The 17,301-nt window shown below is 47.1% G+C and overlaps 1 protein-coding gene across 3 annotated transcripts in view; it reads right to left on the bottom strand.

The window, feature by feature from the left end:
- Window positions 1–17,301, bottom strand: part of STX3 (syntaxin 3) — a 284,482-nt gene that overhangs the window by 53,330 nt on the left and 213,851 nt on the right. For all 3 annotated transcript variants that reach the window (XM_078677140.1, XM_078677102.1, XM_078677203.1), the window contains exon 7: window positions 12,099–12,172. In XM_078677140.1, coding sequence (XP_078533266.1) covers window positions 12,099–12,172 — 74 coding nt within the window. The remainder of the gene's footprint in view (window positions 1–12,098; window positions 12,173–17,301) is intronic.

The following is a 17,301-nucleotide window of genomic DNA, read 5'->3' as shown; positions in this document are numbered from 1 at the left end:
TTCGACTATTGTAACCCCCCTCCATCCCGTTCATAAGAAATACCCATCACCTACTGTAACCACCCTCCATCCCGTTCATAAGAAATACCCCATCGACTATTCTAACCACCCTCCATCCGATTCATAAGAAATACCCAATCGACTACTGTAACCAACCCCATCCTGTTCATAAGAAATACCCCACCGACTATTGTAACCACCCTCCATCCTGTTCATAAGAAATACCCATCACCTACTGTAACCACCCTCCATCCCGTTCATAAGAAATACCCAATCGACTACTGTAACCACCCTCCATCCCGTTCATAAGAAATACCCCCACCTACTGTAACCACCCTCCATCCTGTTCATATGAAATACCCCATCGACTACTGTAACCAACCGCATCCTGTTCATAAGAAATACCCCATCGACTGCTGTAGCCAACCCCATCCTGTTCATAAGAAATACCCCATTGACTACTGTGACTACCCTTCATCCAACGCATAAGAAATGCTGCATCGACTATAGTAACCATCTTTCATCCCGTTCATAAGAAATACCCCACCAACTACTGTAACCATCTAATTTCCAGTTTACAGACATGTTCCCCTCGTCCGATTACAGTGTGCATCTCTGATCCCACTCACAGACGGACATCCCAGATACCGGATTTTTTATGTTTTTATAAGGGTGTCTGTATTTTAAACTCTTAGGAAGCAAAACAATCCACAAGAGAGATACACTTTTGAGGGGCTTTAGCACAGAACTTGTTACCCTAGTACTCAGTCATAACCATGGAACTGGTCCATTGGCAGGAATGATAAAACATTCAAATGCATCTTGTATTCTGTGGCCATTACATATTTTAGAGCGTTCAGTCAGACATTTGTATGTTTCCTAATCAGATTTCAAAATCTTTCCCTTAAAGCCAGAGTACTTTCCAAAAGCATTTCTAAACTACAACACCTCTGCAACTTAACACCAGCCCAATACTTAATAGCCACATGAACTGGAATCCATATTTAGACATTTCCTCATCCATGTTCTACCAGAAGGAGATAACGCTTCCCAATCTTCTCTTGGTCAAAGCTTTTCAAGCTTCTAAAGCCATAACTGCATTAAGGTAAATCTCCTTGTCAAATATCCTTTCAATTCTGCAACAAAGGGTAGTGGAGACAAGACAGCATGTGATGTCCTGTCTCTTAAGGTTTGCTTGTTAAATTGTGTAGACCACCCAGCTTACAGATCTTTGTCAAGCCTATCATAAAAAGTGGAAATGTATCTTTTTTGAAACCCTGAAAAGGGTTACAGTTCTGCATTCCACCGCTCTAGAGATAGTTTTTATTAGTCTGAAGGACAAGCAAGTAGGAATGTTGTCTATCTGCTGACAAAGCACTCCACCCCCCCCAACTGCTGTCGGGCATGCTTTTATATCAGGGAGGTCCAACTTAGCTAGTTTTCAAGGACACACACCGATTATGTATGTGATTTCCTTTTAAGTCAGCTGTATGTAAATCTGTGCATTTCCTGCAACAACAACTTATATAAAGGGCCTATGGGCACCTCTGATTTACATGAAGCAGCTCACTCAACAACCAACCACTCACCCATACAACCTCTCATACAAACAGGCACACACCCGTACAGCCATATAATATAGCCACACTCACCCATATAGCTCCTTACACACCAGCACTAAATCCTGAGCTAAAAAGGTTAGACAGTATCAATATACAAATATCAAGTCAGAGGTTTCAGATTCTCTTCATTATTCTTCATTTATTTTCATTTTTGATAGAATCCAATCTTCACCAATACAAAAGTAGACAACCGCTGCCGCGTCCCTGTAACTTTTGTTTTTTTCAGTGAATTTCAACTTTTTTAAAATATTCAATTTTCTAACTATAATGCCCCTGTAACCTTTGTTTTTTTAAGTGAACGTCTATGTTTTTTAGGTCGAGTCTGGGCAGCGCATGCGCTGCTCAGAAAGCCATGCTGTATTGAGTTAGGGATTTGAAGCTCTGCCCATTCTCCGCCTATATTATTCATTGGCTTGTGTCCTTGTCCTTTGTAAATTCTGGCTTCTGATTCCTTAATCGCCTTGTTAGTCCTTCCTTAGTACCGCCTTCTCTTCCTTTGAAACCTCCCATGGTGACTGGCCCTTTTACTTCTGTTGGGACACAGTATGTTTTATTTGGTCTCTAAGCACTATTTTCTTTAATAGGTGTTGCCCTGCTGCAGGCATGAAGTGCTTTCCTTACATTCAGACTGCTATGCATTCTAAGCATTCTTACCCGTTGTTTGCATAGGCGATTTTACTGCCTGAGAGCACTGCGGGGGTCGTGTGTGATCACAACTGGTGGGGCCGCAAAGTGCTCAGAAGTAACCCTGGGCAATGAGATTTGTTAAGTACGCAATCCATTAAATACACGGAATTCAGACAATAACTCCACGCAGCTGAGTCCGCATCTAAACTGCACCCAAAAATGCTTTTATAAAGCAACTTTCCATGCTAAAAAGCATATGACAAATTCACAAAAGGTGAACTTTGAAAATGAAAAATATCAGGCAAGGAGAGAGGTGATGATTTTGGGGTACCCCCTATCCAATTTCAAAATAATTCTACAAAGAGCTGCAGTTCAACTAGTCGTTACTAGATGTCCCTCACGAGTCAAATGCAAAAGCATTGAAATTATTACATCAAGCTGCAGTTCAACTAGTCGTTGCTAGGTGTCCCTCAAGTCAAATGCTTTTTAATTTGACTTGTAAGGGACACCTAGTTACGACTAGTTGAACTGCAGCTCTTTGTAGAATTATTTTGAAATTGGATACTATAATATTCACTGCCCACTGCTAATCCCGTCCCATAATGCTTTGCAGGGCCTTTGGTTGAGATTGTATTTTTGTCCATAACTGTGCTTGGGGTGGTCCTAGGAGGATGGGACCACCACCGAATCGCTCAGCAAGATATGCTCTTTCTCTTCAAAACATCTGCTTGGTTCTCTTCTGAGGTTAGGGAGGATCCCAAAATCATCACCTCTCACTGCTTGCTAAATTTTCACTTTCACTTTTGTGAAATGACTATATGCATTTTAGCATGTAAAGAGAGATCCTTTTTATTTTACCATAAGTATATGAGGTTTCTGTTTTATTAATTGGGAGTCCGACGGAGCGAAGTTGCAAATTTTGTTCAACTTCATGGAATTCCGTGTAGTAGTACTCCGCCAACTACACGCACCCTTACTCAGAAGTCTGTGTGCTTGTTGTGTGAGGAGCAGTCAAACCATGTCAGGAAACAAGCATTTGCAATGCAATGGGTCTCACATTTACACAAGTTTGAGCTATTGACATTGTAAATGACAATGTCTTTTATTTAGGTTTTTGGTTTGAAAACATAAATAAAAGGCATCGTCATTTACAATGCTAATAGCTTAAACTCTCGCTAATGCGAGACCCATTGCATTTCAAAGGCTTGTTTTACTAGTAGTCGTGTTTGCAGAGCGATGGAGAAAGGAGGCGGACCTTAGATCACCTCTCAGCAATCCTGCTATATCCAACTTACTGGAGGTAACAGGAGTGCTTCTGGGCCCCCAAGAGCCCTCAGCCTCCAAGAGGACTACATCCCCTAACCAGCAGTGCACCAGGAGGCGCGTTTGCTGAGTGGTGAAGAAAGGGGGCCGGGCCTCCGAACACCTCTTAGCAATTCTGCTTTGTGAGACATACTGCAGGTAACAGGAAGGCTTGTTGGCCCCCAAGGACAGTCTCGAGCCAAGGAGACTTCATCCCCAACCAGCAGCGCACCAGGAGGCGTGTTTGCACAGTGGTGGAGAAAGGGGACATGGCCTCCGAAGTCATCACCGCAATCATGCTCTGTGGAACATACTGGAGGTAACAGACTCCCGTCAAGCCGTAGCAAACAACTACCTCCAGAGGGTGGGCACCTTGGGAGGTAGCAGGAGCTGGCCCTGGGAGGTGTCGTTCCCAAGGGGCCATTTATGACTCCATGAGGGTGGCCCTCCTCTATTAGACTAAACAGCACCGGGAAGGTGGTGGTCCCTGGGGTTGCGTGGGCCGTGCGGACCCAGTCTTTAATTTTAAAGAGTTGGTCCAAAGTACCTACTGGCGACCGTCCTAACTATAACTACCTACTGGTGACCGTCATAGGAGATATATATATACATATATTCTACAACTGTCGCCAGTAGGTAGTTATAGTTAGGACCTGGTTTCCATAGGAAGAGCGTTTTTTTATTTGATATATGTATGTGTGTATGTATGTGTATATATATATATATATATATATATATATATACACACACACACATACATACATATACACACACATACATATATACACACACACACACTCAAAGTCAACAAACATTTTAAGAAAACACGTAGGCTCCCATCATTTCTAGGGACTACAAGAGCAGTATTTGTTTTAGCCATATTTGTTTTACATTGATGAGTGGCAAGCAGCTTACTTAACAAGAAACTTTTGCGAAAACCATGACTAAACAAAAAGCATTGACAACGCCAAATGGCAGGCAGCCAACACAAGACCTATTGGCTTTGCCAATGCTCGTTTTCTCCATCGTTACTCAGCACAGGCAGGCAGCCAACAGATGTGGAGGTGGGGGCCAGGACAGATGTGGGGCACAGGCCTCACTTTCAACATTGTTTGAAATAGGATTTTTAGGGGCCACTGAGGCATACAACTAACCCCCATCTAACTCCGCATTCACCTCGGTTACCTATTCTACCGCAGCCAGTGGGAAGGTCCCCGAGGGTCCTGGAATGCCCTGTAAAGATGTATTTACCACTCACTGAAACTGACTATCAGGCTAGCTGCTGCATGATACCTACCACCTGATCTGTAAAGCGGTGGTTTAACAGCTTGAAAGGATATTGCAACAGATTGATAATATGTGGACAGTTACCACTAAGCTGCGATCCATATTGTTAAACTATGTCGTATTCACTTGACTGAGAAGCCTTGATGCAGTGTGTATTGCGGGTGCCTCTAGTGCTCTGAAGTAACCAAAGAGACATGTAGCGATACATAAGACACGGGAGAGTGCGATACTTGGAAGATCTGCGGGATTCTAAGAGGAGAAACCAGCTTAGGCTCAAGACTAACCCTGGGCAAAGCACTACGCTACGTTCACGTAGTTTGCAAAGTTTCTGCATATTGCACGTAGCACAGTGCAAACACGCGTAGTGAAGCACAGTGGTCCTTTTCTGCTTGCTCACGGTCCTCAACGTCAAGTTGACGGCTGCGAGCAAGCAAAATAACATCCTGGCGAGACTTTTTCCTCGTTCGCGATCAGCAACGAATAGTTTTCTTACCTGTCGGTGTAGTTTTGCAGCTTGAAGATCTTTCTGGATTCACTATGCTGTGCATTATTCCGCGGTCTTGTGGTTGGGTCCGGATTCGTAGTCTTTTCTTTGTTTTTTTTTTTTTTTTTTCTTAGCCCAGGTGGGCGTCGGCGTCACACCCCCTTGGGTGTATTTCCGGTGACGTCGGCATGCTTCCTGCGGAAGCTCCCACTCTTGGGCGCCATCTTCGGGTTCTTTTTTTCCGTGTTTCTTTCGTTTCCGAAGTAATGGCAATGTTCTAATTAGTTGGTATTTTACCGCTCTGTACTTCTTAAATATCCTTTCTTATGTTAACCACCTCTTCTCTCTCCAGCCTCATCTTTCTGGCGGAGGTGGGTGGGTTCGCTAGTGAATCCAGAAAGATCTTCAAGCTGCAAAACTACACTGACAGGTAAGAAAACTATTCGTTTTGCAGCGTGAATCTTTCTGGATTCACTATGCTGTGCATATATTTTGTAGCGGTTTCTCATTATTTCTGTGGCGGTTGGGTGGAAGATGAGCGTTGGGTATTGAATATGTGCTGTAGCACCTTCTGTCCAACTTGAGCTTCCTTGTTCATCTGTATGTCCACACAGTAGTGCTTCGTGAACGTGTGCACCGAAGCCCATGTTGCCGCCAGGCATATGTCTTGTATGGGTGTGTTAGCCAGGAAGGCTATTGTAGCGCCCTTTTTCCTAGTGGAGTGGGCACGTGTCCCCTCTGCTAGCTCTTGTCCTGCCCGCTTGTGGCAGAGTTGGATTGTCTGTGCGATCCATCGTGCAATGGTCTTTTTGGTTACTGCTTTTCCCATGTAACTGTTGGCGAATGACACAAAGAACTGTTTTGTCTTCCTGTGTCCTTTCGATGTAGTGCATGACTGCCCTTCTGGCGTCCAGGGTGTGCAGAGCTCGCTCTGCCGCAGTTGTTGGTTTTTGGAAAAAACTCGGTATCTGTATAGACTGGTTCATGTGAAATTTAGATACCACCTTCGGCATGAAGTTTGGGTCAGTCCTCATCACAACCCTGTCATTATGTATTTGTATGTAGGGTTCTTGTAGCGTCAGAGCCTGAAGCTCGCTTACTATGCGTAGGGACGTTATTGCAACCAGGAAAGCTGTTTTCATAGTTAGCATCTTTAAGGACGCCTTGTGGAGCGGTTCAAAGGGCTCCTTCATGAGTTCCGTTAGGACTATGTTCAAGTTCCATGCCGGTGGCGGCACCCGCTTGGGCGGTGCGATCCTTTTCGCCCCTTCTAGGAATCTCTTCACCACCTGTGATGTGAAGAAACTCCTGCACGTTTCATCCCTTGTGTAGGCGACTATTGCTGCTAAGTGAACCCTCAAGGAGGATGAGCTAAGGTTCTTCTCTAGCAAGTGCGTCAGGTACTTTAGCACTGTGGAGTCCCTCTTCATTTTATTGTGAAGCCTTTCTTGTCTACACCATATTGTGAACCTCTTCCATTTCGCCACATAGCACTTCCGAGTGCTAGGCCTTCTTGCCTCCCGCAGGACCTTCAGTGTACTTTCTGGCAACCTTAAATGTGCGAACTCTATGTCCTCAGGAGCCACGCTACTAGGCTCATGCTCTCTGGCTCTGGGTGCAGCACCTCTCCGTTCTGCATGGAGAGTAAGTCTTTCCTCCTGCTGAATCTGTGGGGTGCACACTGTGTCATCTCCATGATCTGCGAGTACCATGTCTGCCTCGCCCACTGTGGTGCGACCAGTATCAGTGTCATGTTGCTCGCTCTGCACTTGCTCAGTACTCTGTGCATCAGTGGTATCGGGGGAAAGGCGTAGGCAAATGTCCCTGACCAATCTATCCATAGGGCATTCCCCAGTGACCCCTCCTCGGGCTGCCTGGATGCGAAGTTTCGGCATTTTGCATTCTGGCGTGTGGCAAACAGGTCCACCGATGGAGTTCCCCATCTGTCGAATAGGTGCCCTGTCTCCTGAGCATTGAGCTCCCACTCGTGGGATGCTGAAGTCTGCCTGCTGAGCCAATCTGCTTGTATGTTGTCCTTCCCTGGCAGGTGTATGGCCAGCAGGTCTATCTTGAGAGGGATTGCCCACCTCCATATCTCCTGTGCTAGCGTTGAAAGCGGGGCTGACTGGGTGCCCCCCTGCTTGTTGATGTAGAACATCGCAGTGGTATTGTCTGTTTGTATCAACACCTTGTGATTGTACAGTCTTGTCTGGAAGGCTTTCAGTGCAAGGAAGATTGTCTTCAACTCTAAGTAATTGATGTGTTTTGTGGCATCCGTCGGTGTCCACAGTCCTCTCACCTTGAACTCCTCCATGTGAGCGCCCCATCCCTTCAGGGATGCGTCTGTGGTGATGGTCACTGTTGGCGTTGGGGGCGTTAGAGGCTTTCCCCTTGCTATGTTCTCCATGGTCCACCATGTCATCTCCTTCTGCACTTCGTGCGTTACAACCACTAGATCCTCCCAACTGCCTGTAGCTTGTGACCATTGCTCCTGTAGCCATTCTTGAATGGGTCTCATGTGGAGTCGTACATTCGGTACCAGGTGGATGCATGATGCCATCATCCCCATGATCTTGCTCGCAGTCCTCACTGTCCGAGCTTGTCCCTTCCGGTAGAGGCGAGTTTCCTTCACCAGCGCCCTCGCCCTCTTCTCGCTGGGGAACACCTTGCCCTACAAGGTGTTGATCTGTGCTCCCAGGAAGATCTTCACTTGTTCTGGCTCCATTGATGATTTCTTCCAATGGATGGAGAACCCCAGGTTTATGAGCGTGCTGGTCACTGTATGTGCGTGCAGCTTGCATTTCTGGTATGAGTTTGCTTTCACCAGCCAGTCGTCCAGGTAAGGGTATACGTGTATCCCTTGCCTTCTTAGGTGCGCTGCGACTGCTGCGAGGCACTTTGTGAACACTCTTGGTGCCGATTTTAGACCGAAGGCCAGTGTCGTGAACTGGTAGTGGCTTTCTCCGACGGTGAACCTGAGCATGTGTTTGTGCTTTCTGTTCATTGGGATGTGCAGGTATGCGTCTTTGAGGTCTATAGTGACCATGAAGTCCCCGATCTGCAATTGTGGGAGCACCTCTTGCAGGGAGGTCATTTTGAATTTCTGCGTTCTTATGAATTTGTTCATGAATCTTAAATCGAGAATGGGTCTCATTGTCTCGTCTACTTTTGGTACCAGGAAGTACATTGAGTATACTCCTGTGTTTCTTTCCTTGAAGGGTACCCGTTCTATGGCCTGCTTCTGCAGGAGTTCTTTTGCTTCTTCCTGAAGGCACTGTAGCTGTTTGCCTGCTAGTGGTTTCCTTTTTGGTTTTTTGCTTGTTGGCCTCCCCTCCAACTCTATGCAGTATCCGAATTGGATAATGTTGAGGATCCATTTGTCTGATGTGATTTCTCTCCACTCCTGGAGGTGGTATCTTAATCTTCCTCCCACTGGTGTCCTGTGGTCGTAGGTGTCTAGTTTGTCTTGACCCATCTGTACGTGCTGCCCCCTGGGTTCTTTTTTGCGGGCGGGCACACGGAGTTTTTTGAAGTCACTTGGAGGTGGGCTGCTGGCCCCCTCTTCTATTTTGCCCCCGTCCATTTCTCCCTCGAAAGGACTGGCCTCTTTGTTGGTACTGCCAGGGCTGCTTCTGATGACCCTGCTGAGTCTGCGAGTCTGCCCGGTGCGTTTGCTGGAAAGCCTGGTGTGATGTACCTGGCTGGTTTCCGCCTCTCCCGCCGGGCCTCCGTGACGGGGTGCCCCTCTTGTTCCCTCTGAACTGCAATGCCCCCATGGATCTTGCTGTTTCGTTATCTTTCTTCAGTTGGCTGAGTTGTTCATCAACTGTTGGTCCGAAAAGCGTGCTGCCGTTGAACGGTGTGTTCAGGATGCTGTGTTGCACCTCCGGTTTGAAACCGGATATCCTGAGCCAGGCGTGCCTCCTTTCCGTGACGCCCATCATCATGAGCCTGCTGGCGGTGTCTGCCCCATCCAGGGCCGTCTTAAGGCAAGAATTTGCCGCATTCTTCCCCTCTTCAATCAGCTTTTCGGCTTTTTGCCTGGCATCCTGGGGCAAGTCCTTCACCAACTGCCCCAGTCCCTCCATGATTTGGTACATGTGCCTGTTTATCAGGGCGTTGGAATTAGCCATGCGCCAGTGGGTCGCGGCATTCCGTTCGATCCTTCTGCCCACCAGATCCATCCTTTTGCTCTCCTTATCTGGTGGTGGGCCCGAGGTAGTGGGTACGTTAGCCCTCCTCCTTGCTGTGGCCGTGATAATGGAGTCTGCGGAGACCGTGCCCTGAATGTAGGCCGGGTCCTTTGTGGCATGCTTGTACTTCTTCTCAGTTCTGGGAGTTACTGCCTTGCATGTTGCGGGCTCCCTGAAAGCTTCCTTCCCCTGAGCCAAGACGCTCTCGAGCATTGGAAGGAACTGGCTCCTCGTTTGTGTTGGGAGTAATGTTTCCAGAAGGAAGTCTGCTTTCTGCTTCTCTTCGTCGAGCTTGAGCTTGAAAGCTGCTGCGGCAGATTGTATCACCGAGTTGTAGGCCCCGATGTCGTCCGGCGGCGAGGGCCTCGAGGGGTAGGTGTCGACCACCTCCTCCGGGCTGTCGGTGTTGACATCGATGTAATCTACCTCCTGAAGGTCAGAGGGTGCCGACTCAGTGTCTGTCCTGCCCTCATCCTCCTCCCCATAGCTGTAACTTTCGTAGGGATTCTCGTACTCCTCCTGGTCGTCGAGCACCTCGACGTCCTGGTCTTGCTCGGTGACTTCGGCGATCTCTTCTTCCTCCTCGACCACCTCCATCACTGGTGGCTTGGTCTTGTGAGGGATCGTGAAGGCTTTCATCTTTGCGTCGAAATCTTTCTTCCGCTGCATGATGTTCTCCATTTCTGCCTCGAGGCGCCTTCTTTTCTTTTCCATCTCGGCCGCGTGTTCCGCGTCGGATGGGTCGGCCGCTCTCTTCGACGGATGGCTCGTCGCCGTGCCTCTCGGAGTCGAAGTTTTCGACGTCGAACCGGATTTCGGGTCTCTGGTCGTCGTCGTCAGTTTCGGGTCTTTCTCCCTCGTCGATCGATCCTTTTCGGGGACGATTTTCGACGTTTTCTGCTGATCAGCAGCTCTCGGCGCCGGGGACTCCTTCTCGGAGGATCCGCTGGGCCTGGGAGTAGTCGCGGACGCCGCCTTTTTTGGCGTCGGCGCTTTCGGGGTCTTGCCCTCGATTTTTCTAGACTCAGAGTCTCTCGGGTTCTTGGGGGCCGAAGAGTCTCCTACCTTGTCAGAAGTCTTCGTGTAATCGGTCTCTACGACCGTGTAGCTGTCGTCTTCGGCGGCAGCGTTGTCTTCTTCCTCGGAGGACATCCCCAGCTCGTAGAGTGACGGAGTCGGGGCCTTCCCCTGCAGGGCGGCGTGTGCTACCCTCTGCCTCTCTCTCACACGAAGGGTCTTCGGGGTGAAGGCGGAACAGGCGTTGCAGTCTCCGCTCTTGTGGTCCACCGGTAGGCAAAGGTTGCATACCGGGTGCTGGTCCTTCTGCGCGTACTTGTGGTGGCAGTTACGGCAGAACTTGAACGGCGTGTTGTCCATCCTCTAGCGTCCAGGGCCTCTCTGGTCGCGTGTTCGTCGACGGTCGTCGAAGATCTCGATGGAAAACGCCTTATCCTTGCTTGTTTTTCGTCGGTGAAGTCCCCTGGAGTCTTCAGGTGACTTCTCCTCGTCTTTTCTGTATTTTCCTTCTTCTTTCTCCAAAAATGTCTGGAGCCCAAACGGGAACGATCCAGACCCGACCGCGGAAAAAAAGAATCTGAAGATGGCGCCCAAGAGTGGGAGCTTCCGCAGGAAGCATGCCGACGTCACCGGAAATACACCCAAGGGGGTGTGACGCCGACGCCCACCTGGGCTAAGAAAAAAAAAAAAAAAAAAACAAAGAAAAGACTACGAATCCGGACCCAACCACAAGACCGCGGAATAATGCACAGCATAGTGAATCCAGAAAGATTCACGCTGCAAAACATCAAGTTGCCGATCGTGAGCGTGGAAAATAAACCTCCCAGCGAGATTCTCAACGCGGGGAGGTCAGGTTTCTCATTGTGAGTGGTCACGTATGCTCGCGACCGCTTACGATGAGAAACTACCAGTCCGCATTAAGAAAGCTGCAGCTCTAGTAGAAATCTACTCGAGCGGCAGAAAATGACCGCTTGCACTGTGCAAGATGCAGTTTGCACTGATTGCACAGTGCCGACAAGCATCCGGCACTGTGCAAGAAGTGCGAACAGCATTTTGGACAGTGCACTACACAGTCCGCGAAGCTCGCATAATGCAAAGTGCACTTTGCGTAGCGCTACTTCGCAAACTATGCCGAGGGTTACCCAAGACTCACCAGGTTTTAAAGATACCTATACAAGATAGATTCCCCCCTCCCCCTCCTGGACATTAGAGCCCCTACTCTAGGGCTGCACGTTTGTGAGGATCACGGAGCAGTTTCAGCAGAGAGGACCATGGTTCGTGAAATGTATTTATAACGTTTTATATAGCGCAAACATGACCCTGGTGGGTATCTGAGCACTTTACAATGTGCAAGGAGACAGGTAGCATAAAGTACAACCATCATCAGGGAAGGAACAAATTATGACAGAATCCCCAAGAAAAACCATCAAAGGGTCCAAGACAGACTTGCAGCGAGGAGGCTTACGCCACCTCTGGAGCGACATCTCATGCCACTACTCCTCTCTCGGATGCCCCAGCACTCCTCTGCCGCCTCTCCTCGTGCCTCCACCCGCTGCCGCTACTTACCCCTGAGGTAAAGATGGATGGGTTCCCGCTCTCCAGCATCTCTTCCAGCTCCTCGTCTGTCGTGCTCTTCCCCGCTGTCGAGAAGGAAAAGAAAGACAGAACGTTCAGCTTCAATATATGGATCAAAACCCCAGATGCGCCCACCTTCATAGGCACTTGTGTAGCAGGAGCATCTGTACGTATGTGGCATTGAAACAGGTCTTCGTAGACAGGAAAAGGACCATGGCTATAGCTCATTTGTGCATCAGCACATACTCTTGAGGTTCCGTGACGATTTTACTCGTGTTTGTAACATTGTCGTAAATACATAATTTTGGTATCAGTGAACCGCAAATGATCCATTTACTATATCCTGGTGTTTTCGCTATGCTACGAGCAAGAGCACTCCTGTTACCAACACATTTGTGATTTACCCGTGGCATCCATCTTAGAACACGGAAGCCATTTTGTATTCCTTGCCCTCACATAGTCAATGGACACGCAATGACCTCTTTTCATTAAAGGACACGTAGGCTTTAACCGGCGATTCACCTTGCTAGTGACACGTGCACCTTAGGCCAGCAACGCTGTAGCAGCATGACTCGGCAAGAACTGCCTCCCCAGCCTGAGGCCAGTCCTGCTATACTGGTTTTTGTGTTCGTTGGCCTGATCATGATTAAGCGGCCGAAGCTGGTAACCGTGCCCATTTACGACCCACAAACATTTCTTATCCTGTCTTTCTATCTTCTGCACCTGGCTCTGCTCCTTTCCTTCTGGGCCTTTATTAGGGGGAGGTAACGAAATTTACGATGAGGCGGTCCGGGTCTTGAATGAAGAATTGACATGGGATTATGATGGACTAGTGGGAACCCCTCATTTGTAATGTTTTGACATCAGATACTGTTGACGATCCCTGTGCAAACGCCAAATATTTATTGTTTAAGACACGAATGTTTAGAACTGTGGTAACATGTAAAGAATTTGCCTGAAGCCCAATATTTAGTATATAAGGAGCAACCCTCTTTGTACAAATCGAACAGGCTCCTAGATACTGCCCATGTGTAGTTTCTGTGACTTCTGTGTCCCTGCAGTAATAAACCTTTGGTCTTTGACGCCACCATCGAGAAGCCCGTGTTTCTGTTTGTTTGTGCACCGAGACAGGTGGACCTCCGGGGTCTTCGGGTGTTATCCCCGACACCTCTGGACGGAACCAAAAAGTCCAGAACTCCAATTGGCGCCCAACGTGGGGCGACGTCATTCGGTACCGGTCCAAAAGCCTGAAGAGTTCGAGGAGCTTCGTGTGAAGATTTCAGAGGGAGGCGCCCCACTTCATCGATCCCGGCATATCGCAAAAGTGGCCCCGACGTTCTCTTCCACGAGGGTTCCCGTTCAGACGGCTGCAGTGGTCCGTTGCCTTGACCGTCGCCCTGTCTTGGACCCGAGGTGCAGTCCTCAGTACGGCGAAACGTGACGGGTTTCTCCTTGGTGACGTCTTCAGTGCCTCAGTTAAGTATTCAGTGGTTGCTAGTTGGTTTTGTAAGGGTTGCTCCTATTTGGATAATCCTTTTAGTTCTCAGTTCAGTTCAGTTCTGTAAGGTTATCACTGGTTATTCTGGTTACGATAATCATTCTGTTCAGTTCAGGTATCGATACATTTGTCAGTTCTGGTAGGCCTAAGTTCTTGGTTCGAGTGCGCATCTTTTCTGTTTGTGTCTTGTTTGTTTTGTGTTCCGGATTATAAAATGGTAAGTCGGAAAAATTGTATGTTGTCTTGTTTTAGTTGCAACAGTGATTCCCAGTTGGAGGACTCGTGTTTGGTTCCTCCGATTGGAACTCCCCTTTATGATCTATATTGCAAGTTTGGTGTGGGCCCTATCTCTTATAACGAGATATGGATCCGCTACACAGAGAAAGATGGTGTCCTTAGTTGGCCACTACATGGTAGTTTTGAACCTGAAATTCTCGATAATCTAGAAAGAAGGTTGTTTAAGAAGAAAGCCCGGCCGGCAATGTTTGATTCTTTCCGTTATTGGCGAAAAGAATCTAAACAGAGAGAAATTAAAAAGTTGAAGAAAGAACAGAAAGAGCAAGAGTTGACTTTAGAACAGTCTGCTAGGCAGCTGCAACTCAACGAGTCTGAGAAAGCGATGGAGGTGGCCGATAGAGAGCGTAATTTAGCGATAGACAAGTGCTATCCTGCTTTGCCATCAAGTACGGCTAAGATAGTAGAGGACCCTGAAAAGGATCCCCTGTTGTCTTACTTGTTACGATCACCCCCACCGTATGCACAGGGTGCTACGGCTCCACCTATACCGAATGTTCAATTACCGGTTGCTGGACAACCTGGTGTCCCTGTTCCCGCTCCCCTGAATCAAGTTCCTGTACCTCCTGTGGTCAATATTAATGTTCCTTCGACAACCCCTCTTCTAGGGTTGCCGGCTTCTTTACCTATGCCTGTGTCGCTCACACCTGCTACTTCACAAGCTATTTTTCCTGCTACTCCTACTGTTCCTGATCTATCTGTTCCAACTGCTACTCTATTCACTGCCTCTGTTAATATTATGACTCCGCTTTCTGTTCGTCGAAGAATCACTGATTCTGTCTCTAATATTCTATCTCCCTTCTATAAAACTCTGATTAAGACTCCTACCTCTGACTCTGTACAGAGACGTAGTCAGCTTCCCAGTACTGAAGAAAAAGGAATACTAGATTCCACTGCTCTTAGATGGGTTTCGAAAGTTGGAAGATATAATGTACAAAATGTATTAGATACATTTATGCAATGGAACGAACCGACACAACGATATGTGTTCGATGAAATGTGTTTCCTTCTACGTGAGGAATTGGAAGAGGATGACCCTGAATCAAATCTAGGAGAATTAATTAATGTTCAGAAAGAGTTTGCTGCAGGTATGATAGTTGGACAAAATATAAAAGAAGCGATGGAACTGATTTTAAGTTATAGGAATGACTCATCCCTTCGTTCACCGAGAGAATTAGAGAAACGTAGTACGAAACGAAATCGTCAATATCCAATGAGAGAGGTTCCACCAATCTGGCGTGAAGCTGTGCAAGCTAATGCAAACCTTGGTATTGCAGCCGCTCCGGCCCAATTCCAGAGAGTCTGGATACATATTCCATGGAAGCGAGCTGAAGTATTAGCAGTGAAACAGGCCTTGCCAGATCCGCGTAAAAATCCTGCAGGGTACTACAAAGAGTTGGCTCAAACAGTTGACGCTTGTGTATTGAATCTTGCTGACATAGATCTGCTATTTGGTAATGTAGTACCGCAACCAATTTGGGCTAAAATTCGTAAAGAGAATCATCCAGTTGCCCTAGGTGGTGACTGGGCAGCTATAATTGCAGCGGATGGTCAACAAATAGGTGGTTCCAAACCTGAACCTTTAATTGCTAATTTGCCTGGTAGAATAATCGATTTAATGAAAACCTTGATGCCAGCATTGCGAGTTAACTGGGACAAATTGTCCGCGTGCAAACAAAAGAAAGACGAAAGCGTCTCCGACTTTTTCACAAGATTCGAAGAGACTTTCGTGGATCATAGTGGTCAGGATATGAGCACAGAAGGAGGCCAGAGATTATTTGTTGATACATTTGTGCACAATCTGTTGCCAGAACTTAGTGGTAAATTAAAGAATTCTGAAAGTGCGTGGGCTGTCTCTACGACTGCGCAAATACTTGCGACTGCTCAGTACTATGAAAATAGGGATAAAGAAGAGAAGGAAAAATCAGATAAAAAGACGAAAGATTTAAAAACTAAAGTACTTTTACAGCAAGCTTATCCGCCTCGCATGAATCAGACTAATATGCAGCAAGGGTCATATCAAAGAACGGATTATAATTTTCAAAGGCCACAATACCAATGGAATCAATGTGCTTATTGCAAAAAGGAAGGTCATTACAAAAGTGAATGTCCAGTTCGAACGCAAAATAATGCTGCGGCAGCTCAGAGAGGTCGTGGTAGTCCTATGCAAAACTCTAGAGGTCGAGGACGAGGTGCTATGCCTCCACAGACAAGTGATCGCCCCTCTAATTATTTCGATCAGCGAAATGGACAATCTGCCCAACAGAATAGGTCTCCTCAGTATCATGTCGAAGACTATTATGAAGCTAGTGAGGAAGTTCAGCAAAGTGAGTACTAGGACAGCCCTGGACAAAGAGAGGGAGTAGTATCAGTTCCAGTAGATCAGAGTGGGCCTTATGTCGCAGTAGCAACATCAGGTATAGTCGAACCGTTTCTGTTGGATACTGGTGCAGCAAAAAGTTCTATCATACATGCGAAACTCCCTGGCGCACCTTTGTCTGGCTCAACAAACGTTTCAGTAGGTTTTTCGGGCGCCCCTGTTCACAACCCTGTTTCTGGTCCTTTGTCTATTTCTGTTGGACCCCGTCAATTGAAAGCACCCCTGATTTTGACGACAGGTTGTAACGAAAATCTGCTTGGTTTAGACTTGTTAAAACGCCTGTACGCGACATTGTACTGTTCTCCAGCAGGAGTACAGCTTACGTTGGGTAAAAGAATAATCTCTCCGATGTACTTGTCGATGGATGCACTCCCACCAGAGCTGCGTTCACTCCCTGATACTATTTGGGCGACTGGTCCTAATGATGTAGGTCTATTGGAAATTCCACCCTATGTAGTAACTTTGAAAGCAAATGTCAAACTTCCACGAATTCCACAATACAGAATCTCTAGTGAAGGTGAGCGTGCGCTCCTACTGATAGTACAAGACCTGATCAAGAAAGATGTTGTAGAAGAGACTAGAGGTAATGTCTGTAATAGTCCTGTACTGCCTATTTTGAAACGAACTGACCCTACAAAGCCTCCAGTATATAGGTTCGTAATTGATCTTAGAGAGGTTAATAAAATTGTGATCCCACAGTTTCCTGTGGTTCCAGACATTACTGCATTGTTAACGTTGATTCCTGCTACAGCAGCATGGTTTTCGGTTGTCGACTTGAAAAATGCCTTTTTCAGCATTCCGATAGCCGAGGAAAGCAGAGATATCTTCGGTTTCTCTCTAGGAGGACGAAGTTTTAGATTTAAACGCGCTCCACAAGGTTATTGTGAAAGCCCATCCATTTACAGTCAAGCATTAAAAAGCCAGTTAGATTCCTTCGTACTTCCTAGTGGTTCTGCTTTAGTACAATATGTCGATGATCTTCTAGTGGCTGCCGATAACAAGGAAACTTGCAAAACAGCTAC

This window comes from Lissotriton helveticus, chromosome 1_1 (genome assembly GCF_964261635.1).
Source record: "Lissotriton helveticus chromosome 1_1, aLisHel1.1, whole genome shotgun sequence".
Taxonomy (NCBI): Eukaryota; Metazoa; Chordata; class Amphibia; order Caudata; family Salamandridae; genus Lissotriton; species Lissotriton helveticus.
Note: the sequence above shows the minus strand (reverse complement) of the source record. Positions and strands in the feature narration are given on the sequence as shown.